The sequence below is a fragment of the Durio zibethinus genome, chromosome 21 (genome assembly GCF_047325235.1).
Source record: "Durio zibethinus cultivar Kanyao isolate XHJ-2024 chromosome 21, ASM4732523v1, whole genome shotgun sequence".
Taxonomy (NCBI): Eukaryota; Viridiplantae; Streptophyta; class Magnoliopsida; order Malvales; family Malvaceae; genus Durio; species Durio zibethinus.
In genome coordinates this window covers 4,618,383-4,637,418 of record NC_143182.1, presented here as the reverse complement: position 1 = coordinate 4,637,418, position 19,036 = coordinate 4,618,383, and the positions used below count along the sequence as shown (strand labels likewise).

The 19,036-nt window shown below is 33.6% G+C and overlaps 3 protein-coding genes and 1 pseudogene across 6 annotated transcripts; all 4 read right to left on the bottom strand.

The window, feature by feature from the left end:
• Positions 1 to 235: 235 nt before the first annotated feature.
• LOC111306031 (DELLA protein RGL1-like) lies at positions 236 to 2,024 on the bottom strand (annotated as a pseudogene).
• Positions 2,025 to 4,599: 2,575 nt separating this feature from the next.
• On the bottom strand, positions 4,600 to 6,258 carry LOC149512786 (uncharacterized). The gene has a single exon (XM_089750577.1). The coding sequence runs from the start codon at positions 5,602 to 5,604 to the stop codon at positions 4,759 to 4,761; it is 846 nt and encodes a 281-aa protein (XP_089606703.1). The 5' UTR covers positions 5,605 to 6,258; the 3' UTR covers positions 4,600 to 4,758.
• A 4,622-nt stretch (positions 6,259 to 10,880) lies between these two features.
• On the bottom strand, positions 10,881 to 13,979 carry LOC111304997 (ATP-dependent Clp protease proteolytic subunit 5, chloroplastic-like). Of its 3 annotated transcripts, XM_022902131.2 has the most exons (10): positions 13,776 to 13,979; positions 13,562 to 13,694; positions 13,167 to 13,286; positions 12,952 to 13,066; positions 12,767 to 12,859; positions 12,590 to 12,635; positions 12,400 to 12,472; positions 11,750 to 11,784; positions 11,569 to 11,657; positions 10,881 to 11,167 (listed from the first exon to the last, which is right to left on the bottom strand). In XM_022902131.2, exons 2-10 carry the CDS (start codon positions 13,672 to 13,674, stop codon positions 10,958 to 10,960), a joined length of 894 nt encoding a protein of 297 aa, XP_022757866.2. In that variant the 5' UTR covers positions 13,675 to 13,694; positions 13,776 to 13,979; the 3' UTR covers positions 10,881 to 10,957. The 3 variants fall into 3 exon arrangements, with proteins under 3 accessions (XP_022757866.2, XP_089606101.1, XP_022757867.2); XM_089749975.1 differs by lacking the exon at positions 13,562 to 13,694; XM_022902132.2 differs by lacking the exons at positions 13,562 to 13,694; positions 13,776 to 13,979 and adding an exon at positions 13,445 to 13,539.
• Positions 13,980 to 14,883: 904 nt separating this feature from the next.
• Positions 14,884 to 18,914, bottom strand: LOC111304996 (uncharacterized). Of its 2 annotated transcripts, none has more exons than XM_022902127.2 (7): positions 18,351 to 18,914; positions 17,037 to 17,723; positions 15,919 to 16,564; positions 15,731 to 15,831; positions 15,545 to 15,634; positions 15,306 to 15,433; positions 14,884 to 15,220 (listed from the first exon to the last, which is right to left on the bottom strand). In XM_022902127.2, the coding sequence occupies exons 2-7, from the start codon at positions 17,661 to 17,663 to the stop codon at positions 15,076 to 15,078; spliced, it is 1,737 nt and encodes a 578-aa protein (XP_022757862.2). In that variant the 5' UTR covers positions 17,664 to 17,723; positions 18,351 to 18,914; the 3' UTR covers positions 14,884 to 15,075. The 2 variants fall into 2 exon arrangements, with proteins under 2 accessions (XP_022757862.2, XP_022757865.2); XM_022902130.2 differs by having other exon boundaries at positions 17,037 to 17,776; positions 18,351 to 18,822.
• Positions 18,915 to 19,036: the final 122 nt, after the last annotated feature.

Sequence of the window (19,036 nt, the reverse complement as noted above, 5' to 3'; positions counted from 1 at the left end):
CCTATTATAATCTTATATACCGAACATATTCTAAAATCATTTTATTGTTGGCAAAAAAAAAAAACACTTTCAATATACTAATGTCTATAATTTTTTTTAATGTCTATAGTTTTTTTTCAAACTCTCTCTCTCTCTCTCTCTCTCTCTCTCTATATATATATATATATATATATATATATATATGAAAACCTGGAAATTAAGGAAGGCACAACGTAAAAACTAAATAATTTCAGATTCAGAACCTATAGTTTCCCAATATCCTTCCTTTGTTTCCAGAAAACTTCCAGGCGGAAACAGAATGAACTGGAGTTCCCTTCCATCCAACTATCACACTCTTCCCAACCCTGTCAAGTGTGCAAGAACTAGCACAAGGAAACTGTTTGATTACCAAATTAGCTTGGTACAAGGATAAGTCGCTGAACTCCAATTCCACCATTCTAAACCTTGCAAAGAATGCCGACCACACCTCCATCTTCGCACTTCTAACCATCCTCTCGTTGCCTTCCATCGCCACAATGTTTCGGATCCCATTAGAAAACACAGATTCAATTCTCGTTCTTAATATCCTGTCCCAGGCAAGTGTCAAGGCAATCAAAATAGGCGCTGTAAAAGAACAGCGCTTCAATGAACCGACTCATAGACGAGGGAGAATTATGGTTCGCTTCGACTTCAATGACCACTATTATAGCAGGGTTCAGTTTTTTTATCAATCGCATTAAATTTTCCAAGCAACTAGGCCTTGAAACCATTGTTCTAAGCACCAATGGACAGTAAACGGCCAAAGATTCATCACTTCTAATTTTGAATAATTCTTCCTTGATATCTTTCAAGTCTTCAACATAAACTACATTAAATGAAAAGGGTAAATTTAATGATGCAGCAAAATTTTCCAACCTCTCTCCAGGCTCCTCTATCTTCTGATTGCCTACTAGTCCTATCGCTGTTATCTTGAGAAGCTCAACGCGGAGCTGTTCAGGTTCTGCCAGAGCTTGCATCTAGCCCGTCCATTGAACTCCATTCCTGATTTGAAGATCGATTATATGGATCTTACTAGCAGACGCAACGTTCTCCATAATGGCTTGTATTCCAGTGAACTGCATTACTTGGAGAAATGGAATTTACTGGTGACTTGAGACTGATGTAACGCTAGTACTTAACCCGTGATCAATTTCATTCTTCACTTTTGTCTCCAATTCCTTTGCTATGATCCTTCCTGTTCCTTTATCAATCCTCTCTCTAAGAGCTTCAGCAAAATAGTAGACGATTCTCTGGACAGGATTGGCTCTCTCGGATGCAATCCATTCACAACAAGAAAGCAATCTGTTAGCAGGTTCAAATTGTTCAGAGCCCAATTTCTCTGCCGCTTTCAGAAGTAGATGCACAAGCTCCACATCTTTTGTCTCGTCGACGGACAAACCGGAGAGAGCATGACCAAATGGATGCATAACCATGGAAAAATAATCGTACCTCAGGTCAGAAAATTGTACATATCTTGCTCCAGCTACCCTCATGATTTCCTCTGTTGAAAGCTTCTCGCTGCCACATTCATTAGTTTCATCACCAGGGCTGCTGGATTTGCTCAATTTCAATTTCTTGAATCCGTTTCCATAATTGCTAAGGAGCTCCAGAGATGACAACTGAAATGAAGACGGCCCCTCCTTAATGGGTTTGACTAATTCTTGACTCTTATCTCGTTTAGTTTCTGGCCTTAAAAATTCCTGGAATGCCACATTTGTTGAGAAAACAGACATGAAATCCAAATAATCTAACTTGGTTTCTTGTCCCAGGTGCTGCTGTTTTTCTCCTTGATCCTGAGGATAGAGACCATTGTCAGGAAAGAAAGGATAATTGTCTGAATCCTCTCTAATTTTTTGGATTCCAAACAAATGGTCCTTACCTTTTATCAGAGAAATTTCTTCCTCGTAATCTTGAAGATTGTAACTTTCTTGAATTTCACCGACGTTGAATGGAGCACTGAAAGAAAATAAGTCTTTTGCCATCTTAGAATTATTGAAACTAGTCATCAAATTTTAGAGCGTCTTATAAGCTGAATAAATATGAACTTTCAATCTTTAAAGATTTTTTATTTTTTATTTATATACGATAAAAAGCATAATAACTGGAATGGAGCCTTGCTTCGCTGCAATTTTTTTATTCATAAAAAATAATTTTAAATTAAATAATGTTATAAATAATATTAGTTAATAAAAATAAAACTAAATAATATAATCTTTTTATTATTTTTTTTTAAAAAATAATAAAAAGATTATATTAATTGAGAAAAAAAACAAAATGATAATTCAAACAATTTATTTGCAATCAACAATAATTTGCAATATTGTTATTATTTCTCATTTATGATCATAAAAATTAAAAAAAAATTATGAATTATTATATTACATACATGAATTTTTTTTGTAATAATATTTGCATTTGATGTTTTGTCGTTACTAAAAATGATTCTAACTATAAAACGTAAAAAATTTAATTATTGGAATCAAATTAAATTTGGGGTAATTTTGTGATAATAGAATCTAGTGTTGTCAAATTGTTTAAAAAAATAAAACGTAAATAACTTTTTTTTTTTTTTGGATCAAGCCAATTTTGAGGTGGCTTTGTAATAATGGAACTATTATTTTAAAATTGGTTTATCAAAACATACAAATTTTATTTTTTTTATGTAAAATCAAAACTATTTTATAAAAACTATTTGATTTAGTTAGCAATGAAAGTAGTTATTAACTTAGGATATGATTTATGTTAGGTTGTATTTATCATATGAAGTCACTGAAAATAAATTTAAAAAATTTTTATGCTAAATTATATAAATTTATTTATCATATGAAAGTATTAAAATAAATTTTAAAATTATTTATAATATTATACAATTAATTTTCTTTTCATTTCAAATTGAATATTCATATCTAACTTGAGATAGAGATTGGAGACTAAGAAAATTTGAATTTAATTATTTTAATATCATTTTTTTACTTTTTTATAATGTTGATAAACAATAGATTTAAATGTTAAAAAGTAAAAAAAAAAATTTGAAATTTAGAGTTGTATGTGTTAAAGGAAATGAAAACAATTTTGAGACAATACAAATTAAAGAAATGTGGAGATTTAATTTGAGAAAAAATTAGTATGTTTTTTAATTTGTTATTATTATGTTGATTAATATATTTTATAATTTGTTATTATTATGTTGATTAATATATTTTATCTATTAATTTTTGTTTTGAAAGTTAGTTGGCTATTATTAATAAATTATATCATTTTTATTTTTTCTTTGTCACTTCTAATTATTCAAAACTTATGCACCCAACTAATAAATTTTTAACATATTATTTGAAAAATATAAAACATTATAAAATTTTATGAAAAATAACAAAAGAGCATAAATGAATTAATTTAAATAATAAAAATATTTTTTTACTATTAAAGAAGTAAAAAAAAATACACGTGTAAGATTTGCATGAGTTATAGTTGGAACCAAAGCAAGATTGTTAGATTATACATTGCTCAATTAAATAAAATGAACAAAGCTAAATGACAAGGACATACCAATATCCTTGATAATTACGAGAAAGGACAACAACATCATTTTTTTTTAATTTCTTGAACTACAATTGAAGTTTGAATTTGAATTTTTAATTTTAAAATCAATTTTAATATCATTAAATTAATAATTCATTGATGCAAAGACACCGTTTAAAAGACAAATACTAGTATTAGCTGCAGTTTAAGAGTTGCATATAATTTTCCTCCTCGTACATATGTAAGTTTGCATGATTAAAGGAGGTTTTTCTAGCATATTCACTTAATTGCATTTTATATTCTTAGGAAAATATATAAATGAACTATATACTATGATTTTCATGATTTTAATTATTTAATTACGATAATTTTTCATATTTTGATGTTTTATGATTTTAATGTTAGTCAATTCTCTTGATGTTTTCACAATCAACCGTGTGAAATTATTATGAATCTTACATTTTAAATACATGTAATTAAAATTAGAATTCTTGAATATAGAGGCCGAAAATTAGGTAGTTTTACGCAATAGTATTGGACTGTTTCACATGGCTTTGGCTCTTTTCACTTGTTCAATATTTGCTGAAGGACCATTGACACCTGATGAAAAATATTTGAAGTGCTCTAGCAGCTCTACCCTCTGTTCTTCTAGAAAAACTACTTGCCTTGAAAAGAAGTGCATAAATTCTGTGTGTCCGCTTTTAACTTGAAAAGTCGTAGGTAGTCAGTCCTCTTTTCCCTTTTCTCGTTGGCATTAAACTGTTTATTTTAAATTTCAAGATTTTTTAATCATACCAAACTGCCCAATATTGTACGCAACTTAATGTTGAACTCAAGTTTCCCTCTGTTTGGCACCTTCATCCCATAATTACTGGTTGATTTATCTTTTGATTTTGCCAGTTTCTAATGAGAAATGGGTTTTTTTCTTTTATCTGATAATTATTGCTATCACTTGGTTTAAAGAGGCAGTGACAGAAATAATACCTTCATACTAATACAATACTTGAACAACTTTTCTTGAGGAAAAAAGAAATCATATATACTTTGTTTTACAAGTGTTCATGTTGCAATTACGAATTACAAGATCGTCATTTTTTTTTTTTTTTTGGTGTTCATAATAGAGGGAAGATTGTCGTCATTGAACCAAGAACAATAAACAATAATATTTGGTGGGGAAAGAAAAGAAAATTAAGAAAGAAATAATAAAAAAAAGGGCCAAGTTTAGACCTTGTCTTGATCTTCCTCGCTAGTCTCATCCGTGTTCCTTCTAACCCTTTTATAAAGAAAGACAATTCCAAGCCAGAGAAGAGCTTTAACAACTCTAACCATTCCAATTGTCACAGTCAGGTAATACAGCCACCAACCAAGGAAGTCAGCCATTTTAATGTTCATTGACAGCTCCTTCTTAGCTTCTGCCACAAACACCAATGACTCAACTTCATCTCTCAGCTTCCACCACCAGAAGGTACCAACGCTCAGGGCAATGGCGGCCCTGTGAATCCACCTCTCTGTTCTAGCAACCCCAAAAACAGTGTCATCTACCACGGGTTTCACAACTGTTCTAAACCAAAGAAGCATAATCTCATGCAAACCCAAGAAGAATATTACTCTACTTAACATATTCCTATCAACGCCAAAACCAGCACCATCAATTCCTGATGCTATGCTTCCTTCAATTCCCAACCCAACAGAAACTTGCATTATGCATAAAACTATCCAGGCAGCGTACAAACGGGACCAATGAACGGCATCTGTTGACTCACTTACAAAGGTGACTTTCCCTGTCAAACCATGGAAAAGAGTGGCAATGCTAACAACTGAAACGATAACATATAGAAAAGCTGGATTGGTGTAGAAATAGAAAGAAAAGAGAAAAGATGGGGAAGGCTGTGAAGGATTTGAAATAGCAGTTAAGAAATAATTAACACAAGAGAGCCTGGCAACGAGGAGAAACGAGAGGGGGAGCAAGAGGCTGAGCAGGGTGATTGTAAGGAGGTGAAAGGATTCTTTCAAGGTGGGAGAGGTCAGGAGCTTCCTAGCTTTCTGACACAAATTCTTCCAACCCATTTTTCCCAATGGCCAATTTTTTATTTTTTTTTAAAAAAACTCTCTTGTTTGTGTGACAAGGAACATAGATCCATTTATTTCATGACTGGATTAATTTGTAGATCCGAAGGAAAGAAGATTAGAGTGGTTGCCACGTCCATAGTTTGAATTAGTTGACACAAAGACATCGTATCTTATTCCAGGCCTTCATGCATTTTTTTTTAATCAGGGAATATTGTGTACATATATATATATATATATATATATATTGATAGTAGAATATTGCATATTTTTGGTATGTATTAATCAGTCGTGTAGATCTAATCCGCCCATGGAAAACGCTACTACAATACATAAACCCATCCAACTTGTTGAAGCCATTACAATTAGTAATTACTAGTATTATTTAATATTTGCTGTTACCTGTTACTTGAACCTTTACGGATTTGTTTGCATATTGAGTTTTGGATATAGAATAAACAAATGGAAAGAGCCAAGTCAACTCAAGTGTAACTAAGGTGCGTCCGCGACTCAATACTTCACATAGAGGGCAAAGCTTGTAAGATAATTTTTTCATATATATATTTGACGTTATTCGTATTTGAATTGTAATTACTGAAATTAAGTACTTGTATATTATTCTTATCAGTTTAAAAGCTTGTAAGATTACTTAAGCACTTGTGTTTACCTAAATTGATTGCTACATCTCTACCATCGGAGGCAATGTTGGTTAGCTTGGAATATGTGACATCAATATAGAAATTGTAAGTTATGGCCCCAAATATCAAACTCTGAAGTAAGCGATGGCGATTGGGGACCTTAATGTCGTTAAAATGTAATTAAACCATAAAGGCACGGATGTGTGGTGTGGAGTTCTAGCACAAGGTGAAGAAGAAAATTTATCCATTCTTCAACGGCAAGAAAGATCAAATCATGAACAATGACAGTTCAAAAAATAAATTTAAACGCTCAGGCTCCATTGAATTCTATTGGAGCCGTGGTGAGGTGCGATTTGCATCACTTTTTGGTTTAAATCGTGTTATTTTGGTGTTTAGATAATACCAATGAGTTTTGGTGACCTCCAGTTCTCCACCGGAGACAAGTGCTCCAGTAAAAAATCACTTTCCCCCAATGAAGCTTTCTTCCAATTTTGCCCCTGTTATTTTATTTTATTTTTCCTTTTTACCTTTAAAGCTGTGGTGACTTGATAAAAATATACCCACCATTTTAACTTTTAACTTTTTTGTTTTTTCATTTATTTAATTTAAAATAATTTTATTAATTTAATAATAAAAAATAAAATACATTAATATTTTGATTAAATAAAATTTTTAAAATTTTAAATATTATAAATAATATTAAAATATAAATAAATAATTTATCAATTTTTTTAGAGTAAATCTTTAATGATCATTTTCATTATCACTTAATTATCACCGCTGTTTTGTTATCCAAACACATATTTTATCATTAATTTTAATTTTATTGTTATAATAATTAATTTCATCTTCATTATTATTTTTAAATTTACTGAAATCAATTTCATCGTTCATCTAAATGAACCTTTCATTTCAATTTTTTTTATCAATTTTAAACATTTCTCTCATATATGTATGAATATGAAGGAAAAAAAAAAAAGAAAACAAGGTAAAAGAAACCAGCCAAATATAAAATTAACAAAAGAAGAAAAAAGAATGATTTTCTATATATATATTGATATATTTGATGGCTATATCTATCAATTCCCAAAAGTCAAGGTTTTTAGAGAAAAAAAAAATTCAGCGAATGGCTTTCAAAACTCATCATTCTTCAATTAATCCAACATATACTGGTAAATATAATTCTTCAATTTTCTGCCTTCAACGATAACTGTGAGTAATAAGGTATGGCTAGTGATGTGTTGACATGTAAATTCACCTTTGAAAGTTGTTTGATGTAGTCGTTCCCATGACATCTACCAAACAATATTCTTCCAACCATTCATTGACATTATTTTTTTACTATATATGCTATAATTTACTTCGAGGTTGCCATATATGGCTCCAATGATCGTATTTGGGTGCTTACATTTTGAGACAAATAAATGTATCATATATATATATGTATATATATAGTTTTATTAACAAACTTGCTGGTAAGAAAATTGATAGACCCCTCAAGCTCAATCAATGTGGGAGTTTTTGTTTATTATTATTAGAAAAACTATTTTATGCATTTAAAATATTTTAATTTTGTAAGTGAGATTAAAATGATAATATATATTATTTTAAAATTAAATTTTTTTTAATTTTTTAAAGTATACATTAGGATATATGTGTTATTATTTTAATCTTATTTGTAGAGTTAAAATATTTTACTGTCAATTTGTTTGATAAATTCTTTTATTATTATTTATTTATATAATTTATTTTTAATTCTTTTTTAGAATAAATTAATTTTGTATCAACGAGGTTTGATTTGCCATGGGTGAGTGTATAATAATACTTGAATCTTTTTTAAAAAAATTATTAGATGATTTTATTATAGTGAGCGGCTAAAAACTCGTTTTTTAAGATTATCATAATATAAGTTACACTCTTTATTAATATACTACATATTAATGTTACAAATCTTAGTTTTTGTGTTACAGGCTGAAACATAAGCTTCGATTCGCGCGGTTCTAGGATCTGGGCATGCACTCATTCGATATCTCAGATCAATTTACTTATCATGGTTTATATTTTTGTGAGATATTATGCCCTTTTGGTCTCACGATTTTGTCTTACAAAAGATACCTCACAAGAAAGAGGTAGTGTGAACTATTTTATACTTCAGTTCCCTTTTTTTATGTTCGATGTAGGATTCAATACTCTTCTTTAAGTCCGTGACATTTTCTCTCACTCAACCTCGTGATGCCTTCATTACGGAGGTTGGTCATCCTACCTACCTCCTTCGAGATGCTTGACGTGGATCGAAAGGTTTAGGACTTGCTTTGATACCACTTGTCACGAGCCAAGACTTAAGCTCTGACCCGACGACTCTAAGACCCAGGCATACACTCATCCAAAGAAGAGGTGGTGTGAACTATTTTATACCTCAGTTACCCTTTTTTTTATGTTCGATGTAAAATTCAAGACTCTTCTTTAGGTCTGTGATATTCTCTGCCACTCAATTTCATGACGCCCTCGTCATGGAGGTTGGTCATCCCGCTTACCTCCTTCGAAGCGCTTGAATCAAAAGGTTTAGGGCTCACTCTGATACCACAGATCAGTTTACTTGTCATGGTTTATATTTTTGTGAGATAATATGCCATTTTGACCTCACGATTTTGTCTTACAAAAGATACCTCACAAGGAAGAGGTAGTGTGAACTATTTTATATTTCAGTTTCTTTTTTTTTATGTTAGATGTAGGATTCAATACTTTTTTTTAAGTCCGTGACATTTTCTCTCACTCAACTTCGTGACGCCTTCGTTACGGAGGTTGGTCATCTTACCTACCTCCTTCGAGATGCTTGACGTGGATCGAAAGGTTTAGGGCTTGCTCTGATACCACTTGTCACGAGCCAAGACTTAAGCTCTGACCCGACGATTCCAAGACTCGGGCATACACTCATCTAAGGAAGAGGTGGTGTGAACCATTTTATACCTAAGTTACCCTCTTTTTTATATCTGATGTAGAATTCAAGACTCTTCTTTAGGTCTGTGATATTCTTTGCCACTCAATTTCATGACGCCTTCGTCATGGAGGTTGGCCATCCTGCTTACCTCCTTCGAAGTGCTTGACGTGAATCGAAAGGTTTAGGGCTCACTCTGATACCACTTGTCATTGTCAAGACTTAAGCTCCAACCAGTGCGACTCCAAGATCCGAGCATACACTCATCCGACATCTCAGATCAGCGCCTCCTTCTTAGGTCCGTGACATTTTTTCCAACCCAACCTCGTGACATCCTCGTCAAGGAAGTTAGCCACCCTACCTACCTCTATGGAGGCGCTTGGTGTGGACCCGCGTAGCTCTAAGACTCAGGCATGCACTCATCCGATATTTCAGATCAACCTACCTACTATGATTCACACTTTTGTGAGGTATTGTTTACTCTGATCTCATTAATCTCACGATTAGATTCGTGACACTTGCATAAGCATTAGGCACAATGGATGGACCAACCTTGGACTTATACTTTTAGAACTCTTTTTAATAAAAAAAAAGAAACCAAAAGTCTTAAAGAAGAATTATTATTAATTAAAACATTCTATTTCGTTTGTATTTTTAACAAAAAAAATAAAAACTAAAAATAATAAAATATCAATCAAATAAAATTTAAATTGTTTTTAACATTGAATTAGTATTGGAAAGCTTTAAAAATAAAACAAGAAGCAATATTGGTTGGGAAAGATACATATCATGATTCAGTTGGCATTTTAAGCTCAACAGCAATATTGGATTAAATCAAATATTTTGCCTCGACTGTTGAAGGCAGTTCAATGCTTAATTGCAGGCTATATATAGAAGCTACGGCATGAATTGTCTTCTCGAATCAAACTTTCAACATTTTCAAACGTGTTTCGTGGTTCTTTGTTGACTAGCCTGTTGAGGCATCATTTTCTTGCAGTAAAAGATCTACTTTACAAATGCAGACGGCTGTGTAAAAAAGTAACAGGAAATATTGTTGGTTCTTCGCCCTACCCACATTTTGGTTTTGACTGTGAATTTTCTTTCCAATATGCATATGCTTTTAATCTTTTATTAAAAAAAAACTAAAATATAAAAAAAAACTTAACTATTTAATTTTATTTAAATAAATATTTATCATTTGATTTGTATTTATATAAACTTTTATTTCAAATAGTAATTTCTACGCTAACCTCCACTGTTCAGATAATCACAAGTCTAGTTTAAAATGTTCGGCACTTGAAGACAAATTTTCGCCATTGAATGGTCTGATTCACATGAAGTGTAATCTGAAATGATTCTTCCGCAAAATTTAGTAAGTAATTTATGACCAAAAAAATCCATGCGCTAAATTCTTTAGTGATTTAGTGATTTCATCGAATAGAAAGTTCATGAAATCCAAACATCTATTACATTACTGCTTAAGAGGTCACCAGAGAAACATTTATATGAAGTAACAAAGTTGCAAAAGCTTTGCATATGGTGTTTGACTCAGTTAGTTTATGTAATCACATTTAAAAGATGATATCTAATAAATCTAAACTTAAAATCTCAATATCTGCAAAAAAAAAAAAATCATATTCCCTAAAGGCTACACCAATTTTTTAAATATTGTTGTATAATTAATATCAAAATTCATATCATAATTATTCAGTATCAAAGAGACAATATAGCCATGTCATTGATAGAAAAAATACCTAAAGGAACATCACACATGATCAGGTTATTCATTACTATCAGCTATAGGAGCTAGTGGCTGAAGAGCTTTGAGAGGATTCGTGAGGACACCATCAATTAGTCCATATTCCTTTGCCTCTTTCGAACTCATGAAAAAATCATACTCGGTGTCCTCGTTAATCCGCTCTAAAGTTTGGCCAGTGTGGTAAGCAAGATGCCCGTTTAAGTTTGCCTTATGATGCAGCAATTCATTTGTCTGAGAATCATGTTTAATAGTTAGTGTACCATACAACAACAGAACAAAAAATGAAGCTACACAATAAAGCAATATAAGCATTTAATCTGAACAGTTCATTTTTGGCAAGAATATTCATAGGCATCCCACCGATGCACTGTTTAATCTTTTTTTATTATTATTATTATTTTAAATTGGTCTATCTTTAATAAAAAAGTTTAATAAGCCTCCCACCCCTCCCCCCCCCAAAAAAAAAAAATCCACCAGGAAAAGGAAAACCTTCACAAAGAGACATGTTAACAAGTGCTCGGCTGTCTTGCATCATAAACATCAAGCTAAACTGATAGTATCTGATTTATACAGAGGGTAAGGGACCAGAGGTACAACACTGCAGAAGTACAACATTTAAACAACATACATACCTGAATGGTAAGATCAATTGGAGTTCCTTGAAGTCCCCCATGAGGCTTATGTATCATTATCCTTGAATTAGGTAAACTGTATCGTTTTCCTAGAGTTTTGAAGAAAACAAAAGGATAAGCACATTTAGTAGACCAGGCGAAACTACACCAAACAACAGAGCTATATGAATGGTACAAATACCTTTGGTTCCCGCACTAAGCAGAAAAGCTCCCATGCTGTTCATGGAAAAACAAAACAAAATATATCCATTACTAATAGCAAACAATTGCATCCACATGCACATAGAAACCCTTATTCTCAGGGACATCCACAGACATCTTTATTTAGAAATGCATTTCACATAAAAAAGCTAGCAATTTCCAAAAATCAATCATTAGCCTTTCGCACTAAAAATATTAATTAACAAATGTCAAGCTATAACTCAAATTGTTAGAAAGTAATCAATAATTACAGCCACACAATTCCACCACAGAAAGGAAAATAATTTCAATATTAAATAAAAATGCTTTAAACATTTCACAGAATCAAGCACCAGCTTTGTGGTGGAATTTCAATCCACAGCTTAATAAAGGTACCAGCCTTGGCTTTGTAACTAATCTTATAACTAGCTGAATCCAAATTATAGATCCTCAGTTCTTACCAAAGAAAACAAGGATAAGTAATTAGGCAATTAATTCTCCAGTGGTATAAATCACTAGAAAAGTCATCTAAAAGTTGCAATTTTAAACGCACATATTGGGTTTGTAGGCTATCCTATCCAATGTTCCATATTGAGATTTAAAAATATAATTGCATTATAAACATAAACAATTACATCAATGAATTTATACCTAGCTGCAAGTCCGAGACACACAGTTGAGACATCAGGCCGGATATGCCTCATAATGTCAAATATGGCCATACCTAAGAAAATTCAAAACCATACAAGTTATGCAAGTCAATAAAAAATTGTTCCTCTTGCTATTTGAAATAAACCAGGGCAAGTATAAATACATGATTCTCATTAGATAGACAAATTACCAGCTGTAACTGACCCTCCAGGGGAATTAACATACATAACAATGTCCTGTTGACAAGATCAAAAAATGCAGAAGTAGTAAATAACATTCATAATGGCATTTCAGGTTCCTCATTTCTTTAAGGAAAAAAACCAAGCTGTTTGCTATTGAGAGAGAAAAAGCATGGAACCAAACAGACCTTCTGAGGATCAACAGCATCAAGATAGAGAAGTTGAGCTACAATAATGTTGGCCATATCATCATCAACAGCTCCACTACAGCGAATTATTCTCTAAGAATCAAAAGAAACAACCAATATAAGAACTGATAAGAATGAAACCAAAGTCTTGTGAAACCAAAATTCACAAGCAAACCAATCCATACATTTTGAAAAAGTTGGCCAACAACACTCTGAAATCGCTCTTGCACCATTGGCGGTGGCCCCTGCCCTTGAGCATATACAGGGAGGTGAGGTGATGATGGAACTTGCAAATCATCCCTGCACAGTTATAAAATAAAATCTCTAATCTTTTATCACATTTTTTATTTAAAAAAAAAGGGTGAACAATATAGGGATGTAGTTTCATACGAGCTTTTACCTTATTGACCAGATTCCTTGTCGAGAGCTTGTCTCTGCAGCCCAAAACTCTCCAGTGTAAACAGCCTTTGGCAGAGAACTCATCACATTATTTTGATTACTAACTAGCTTCTTCAATTTCCTGAAAATTAAAAAAAAAAAAAATTACTTTCAAACTTAGCCAATTAGGTGAAAAGTAAAAGGAACAGGAAAAAAAACCCATCTTCCACCCTCAATGAAGAAACCAACAATAAAACAAAACATGGGTTTTAATTAAGGTTAGAAAAACGATAACTCTACCTCCTAGATTCCAGATTGACGAATTAAACATTAATTCAGAAAGACTTGAAATTTAAATTTTATAACAGTTTCCTAGTTTGGATAAGAAAGCAAGGGAATGAAAAAAAAGAGAAATACCTGGGATGAAGGGGATGGAAAGGAAAAGATGACTTATGAGAATCGTTTGGAAAGAAGAGTAGAGAACTCAACCCAAAAGACGACGCCAATGTGGAAAGGCACGTGTGTGCCATTTTTATCTAACCTTACCTGTCTGAACCAGATTTAAACCAAAAACTGAAACAAAGCGTGTTTTTTGGCTTTTATTGAAATGGACTAAGGAATTTAAGATGACCTTATCTCGCAGTATAGGGCTACGGGCGGCGGTGGGCTTCGGAGTCGATAAGGGTTAAGTGCATCTCTCTAGAGAAGTGAAGTGGAACAAGAAACTAGTTTTTACTTAAACAGCCGCTTCCTGAAGATCTTTTCCCCAAACCAAACAACAATGAATCTTCTTGTTTGACCCGAATTTGGCTTAAGGACGGGTTACGACCCACGAGCAGACAGTGTATCGTTTGTACTTTATGTTGAAGAAAAACTATTGTTTCTGTTCAGGAGTAAAAGCCCGGCCCGTTAAATTGGATAATGATCCAACCCAATGTTTTGCAATGAATAAATATCTTGAACAAAGAAATTATAAGAGTTTTATTTCAATTTCTTTTACATGCTCTTAAAAAATGTGAGTACTTTAAGCGTAATTCGATCAGTAAACATGTTGCTAGTATAATTTATAAATGCAAGATACTCTGTTAAATTGTTCGATTATGTATGCCACTCGAAAATCAATACCTTAGATATGTTCAGTTAGTAATTGAGGTTGTTATTCTACTCCTGACAATTTTGCTCATTATGTTTTTCCACTTCAATTAACGCTTTATTTGGTATTTTAATAATAAAAAAAAAGGAAGATAAAACTTGTGAATGTCATTCCTTTTTGTCTTTCATTAAAACATTTTCACTAAGTTTTGGGAAAATGATTGTTTCAAGTTGTTGATTTCTTGGCACACCCAAATCCTGGCTTTCAGAGTGACGGTCCATCTCATGTGAAATTTATTTACTTGGATGTTTTTTCTTATAATATACATAGTACTTTGTAGATCGACACTATATATATAATAATATATATATATATATATATATATATATAAACCAAAGTTTAGAGAATTGCCATGAAAATATTCACAGACACAAGCGCTCACATACACGAGCAACTCCAATCAGTGGCGATTAAATAAGTTGAAAATCCTCAACCATTATCCCTCTCTCTTCCAGCTTATGTAGTGGGAATGCCAATTGCCAATGCAGGATCTCAGAATATATACATACATGTTTGCCCTATTAACATAGGAAAAACAATATGAGCCATGCTCTCTTCCAACTTACTAGTAATAAGATTTCGCTAATTTAAGGGGGCAAAACTTCTGTATGTCATTTAATTGAGCTGTATAAGGGGCAATGAATACATACTCAGTTCAATCTCAAATTCTCAATATGCTAAGTTGAAAATTATGCCATTATACTAATCTCTTAGTACATGCTGTATAACAGCAGAATTTACCATATGCACGGAGGTTAGAGCAGGAATTTCAGCAACATTAGCAGCTAGTTCCAGCCAGCAGCTGCTCTTGAATTGCCTTGTAGCACTGCAGACTACAAAGCGGTAGCTTTGACTTCGAATCTCGATACTTGTATGGGTTAGCACAAGATGGACCCGCGCAGTTTTCACGTGGAGGAGGGTAACTGAATACTCAAACCAAAAAAAGTTAAGATACCAGAAAGCAAACATTTGTAACAAAATCAACTTAAACAATGCAATGGGCAATACCTAGAGGGCTTGGCGTCAAATATACTAGGGAACCCCATATCCCTGGGAAATGTGACTGTTGTCCCTGTAGGACCCATGACCAATCTGATGGTATTTGATGCAAGCATCTGTGCATTGACAGCCTTTTCCTGTATATAACAAGGTGAGAATGTTAGACAAAATAGCCTTATGATAAGACTCGCCAAACAAATTATATTTAACATTTTTTTTTCAATCCAACAGATCCAACTTCCAAGTACCTGCGCCAATTCTTCCTGACGCTTTTTCATTTTCTCTTCTCGCTTCTTCCTACTGGAATCTTGGCCAAGTATTTTTCTAATAGCCTCAGCCTACAAAAATTAATTCAAACGTACTCAAATTTTGCATTGCAGTTCTAAAATCCATATACAAACATATGGTAATCTGAAGCTCAAAGAGAAACAAACCTCAGATTCCCTATTAGCCTTTTCAACTTGCATCCTTCGTCTCTGAGCAGCCTCTGCCTTTTTCAGCTGCTGCTCCACTTCTGAGAGTTTCTCCTTTTGCTCTACAATCAACAACAATCACTGTAAAAGAGGAGGAAAGTAACCAATAACTTGAACACAGAAGGTCAATGACAGAAATAAATGCTCACTTCTTGATGGGGCAGGTGGTAAACCATTTGGAAACTCAATTAAGCTTGAGACAGGTGCAGAAGAGGCATCTTTGATCGACTGAAGGGCCCGTTGACGTGTTGTGAGAGTCATTTCCCTCTTATTCTCCATCAATGCGTCGATGGATTCTTTCTTCTGCTTCTTTTTCTTCTTACCTTCTAGCTCACTATCAGACACCAGTTCATCTTCTTCCTCATAGTCTGTATCCTCAGATACCCTATCTGACCTGTGCTTCCTTTTCTCATCTTTACTAGACCTTGATGTGCCCAGATTTTCTAGGTTGGAAACCCTAGAGAGTTTTTTCTGTTTCTTACCCGATTCATCATCTACTTCCTTATATGCTGGGCTAATCTTTGAAGTTTTAAGTTTCTCCAAGTAGCGTATCTCATCATCCTCGTCATCTTCACCGAATTCCCCATCCAGTACACGCCTCTTAGGGACCCGTTTGCTTTTACGAACCGCACCAGCCTCGTCTCCTTGTTTACCAGAGATATTCTTTCCAGAAATCTTTCCCATCAAAGAATCCTCCTTACCAAAACTAAATCCACCTTTGGAGAAATCTTTCCAGGGGACTCCTTGCAAACCACTCCTTTTATCTGGAGAAGAGTGCCCATCATCAGTACTTCCCTGTAATGAAGACAATTAATAATAAGATTATCTGGGATTCCAAATGTTACTAAAAGATATGAAAAATTATTATGCTCGGTCAAAACACATTAATACATAAGATAATCTTCCATAAAAGACTTTGCAATGTTACTACCAAATCATTTAATCCCACATGAATCATGATCCATTCGCAGTATCTGTGACAATTCACCCAAAGGAACAAAACTGATAATCTAGAGAATGCTAATTTATAAGGCAAGCAATTTCATTAGGTATTATTTTGTAGCCCCTAAACTGGATCCTTCTATAAGGCATTTCAGTGGCTAGTGTACATACTCTGTACTGATTTAACTGAGGGGAAAGACATCCACGTTAAATAATAATAATAATAATAATAATAATAATAATAATAATAATAATAAAGACCTTTTTCAATATAAAATTGCCATAATCAAATAACTAAAGCTGAAGAGAAACAACTGGTAACTACCTGTAGGTTGTTCTTCCTTGTAGAAGACACACTCCCTGGCAATCCATTAGCTGTAGAGTTGGCATGAGTTGTACGTGTAACGCCACCAACCTTGAACTTAACTTTTTTAACCTTGCTTTCATTACCATCAATAACAGCTCCTTGCACTGAACCATGAATCTCACCATTCCTTCCACCATATATATTTAAATTCCTTGATTCTAATTCCGACCACTCATTCCCCTTGCTTTTGCTTTTCCAATTAGCAGGGGCAAGTACACCCTCACTAGAACGCTTACTGTTTGACCCACCTCGCCCAAGCTCATTGTTGTAAGACGCATTAAATCCTCCATCTTCTTTCTTTCTTTTATGGGTTTTATCAACTTCCATACTAACAGCAGGAGGAATCTTAGAAACATATTGATTAACATTGAATTCTTTCCGCTTTGAATTAGTATCAGCACTGGCATTCTCATCACTAGAGACCTTGCTCACATCATCTGAAGGTGGTGTTGATGACAAGGGCGAGTGATCTTGACTTTCAGCAAGAGACTGTGAATCAGGACGAGGCCGACGAGAAGTTTGGCTCCTCTTCTTCCTCACAGCATTGTTCACACCATCAAACCGAGTGCCAGAAAACTCTTCCATGGAGATAAAGCTGTTTTCACCTAATTTCACCAGAAGTATGCCCCAGAAAGACCACTAATTCTATAGGAACGAAAATCAAAACATGAGATTTATACTGGAAAGATCCCAAATCACTACAAAAACAACTTCAATTTATCACACGTCAAATCAAATTAAACAAGAAATTGGAGAAAAAGGGCTAAAGATTCACAATATGACATTCATAAAAACGTATAAAACACATAAAAGAATGAAAAATAAGGACAAGAAAAAAGCCGTTGAAAGCCGCTAGGAGCATAATCTAGCAAAAGGAATTTCACCAATATAAACAACAGGGAGACCAAACAATCAGGAACTTGAACTTTCATAAGCAAATCAATCAAATTATTCAGATTAAAGAAACCAGTAAAGAAATTGAGAAATTCAAAATGCCGTAGAAGGGCCAATTCAGACGATAAAAACCAAATAATTCTATGAAATAGATTCATACAGATGATTCGAGTAATATTATCCCATAATTTATTATGAACCAAATCACCATCAAATCAAAAGCAAATCCAGAGATAAAAACACCCAACATCCCACGAATCAATCCATCAAACAAAAAACTATAACCGAAAAGTAACCCAATTCAACCCCCATCCCCTCGAATCCATAGATCAAATCAGCAAAGAAAAGAAAGAACCCCACGACTAATCGATCATTTACCTTCTCGATATGGCCGTACAGAAGAAAGAGAACAACCCTCGAAAGAGAAGAAAGGAAAAAAGAAGAAGAAGAAGAGAGAGCAGAAGAGAAAAGAGGAGAGTAAATAGATTAGGTGGGAAAGTAAGAAAATATACGGATTTTCGTAGGAAAGGAGAAAAGAAAGGGGTGAGAATGGTAAAAAATAAATAAAGAAGTTCTAGGGTTAGAGAAGGATATATAGGAGTTGTAGTAACAATGATGATGAGAATGAGAAAGGAAAGATAGAGGTTAAGATGAGGAAGAGGACTTATTATCTCCTCGTTCACCATTTTTTTGCTATTGCCACCCCACAACCCCTGTGTTTTTTTACGTTTGGATGGGTTGGACGGGGGATTTTAGATTTTTAGATCTTTGATTCGGTCACTTGACTCGCCCACCCGACTCACCTCTCTCTCTCTCTCTTTCTCCCGCGTTCTTTCCTTTCGTTCTTTCTTCCTTTCTTCGCCTTAACACTTTTTATTTTCCCTCTTCAACTACTACACACGGTTTAGGCTGCAAAAGCGTGCGCAGGATAAGACCCTGCGCACATTGGCGCTCACGATATTGGCCCTTCCCTTTTATTCTTTGTCTTTGTTGTGCCAAACTGCTACGTGGCGCGATATTATTAGCGTATTTCTCCGAACATTTGGGTGGGTCCTTATGTTTAT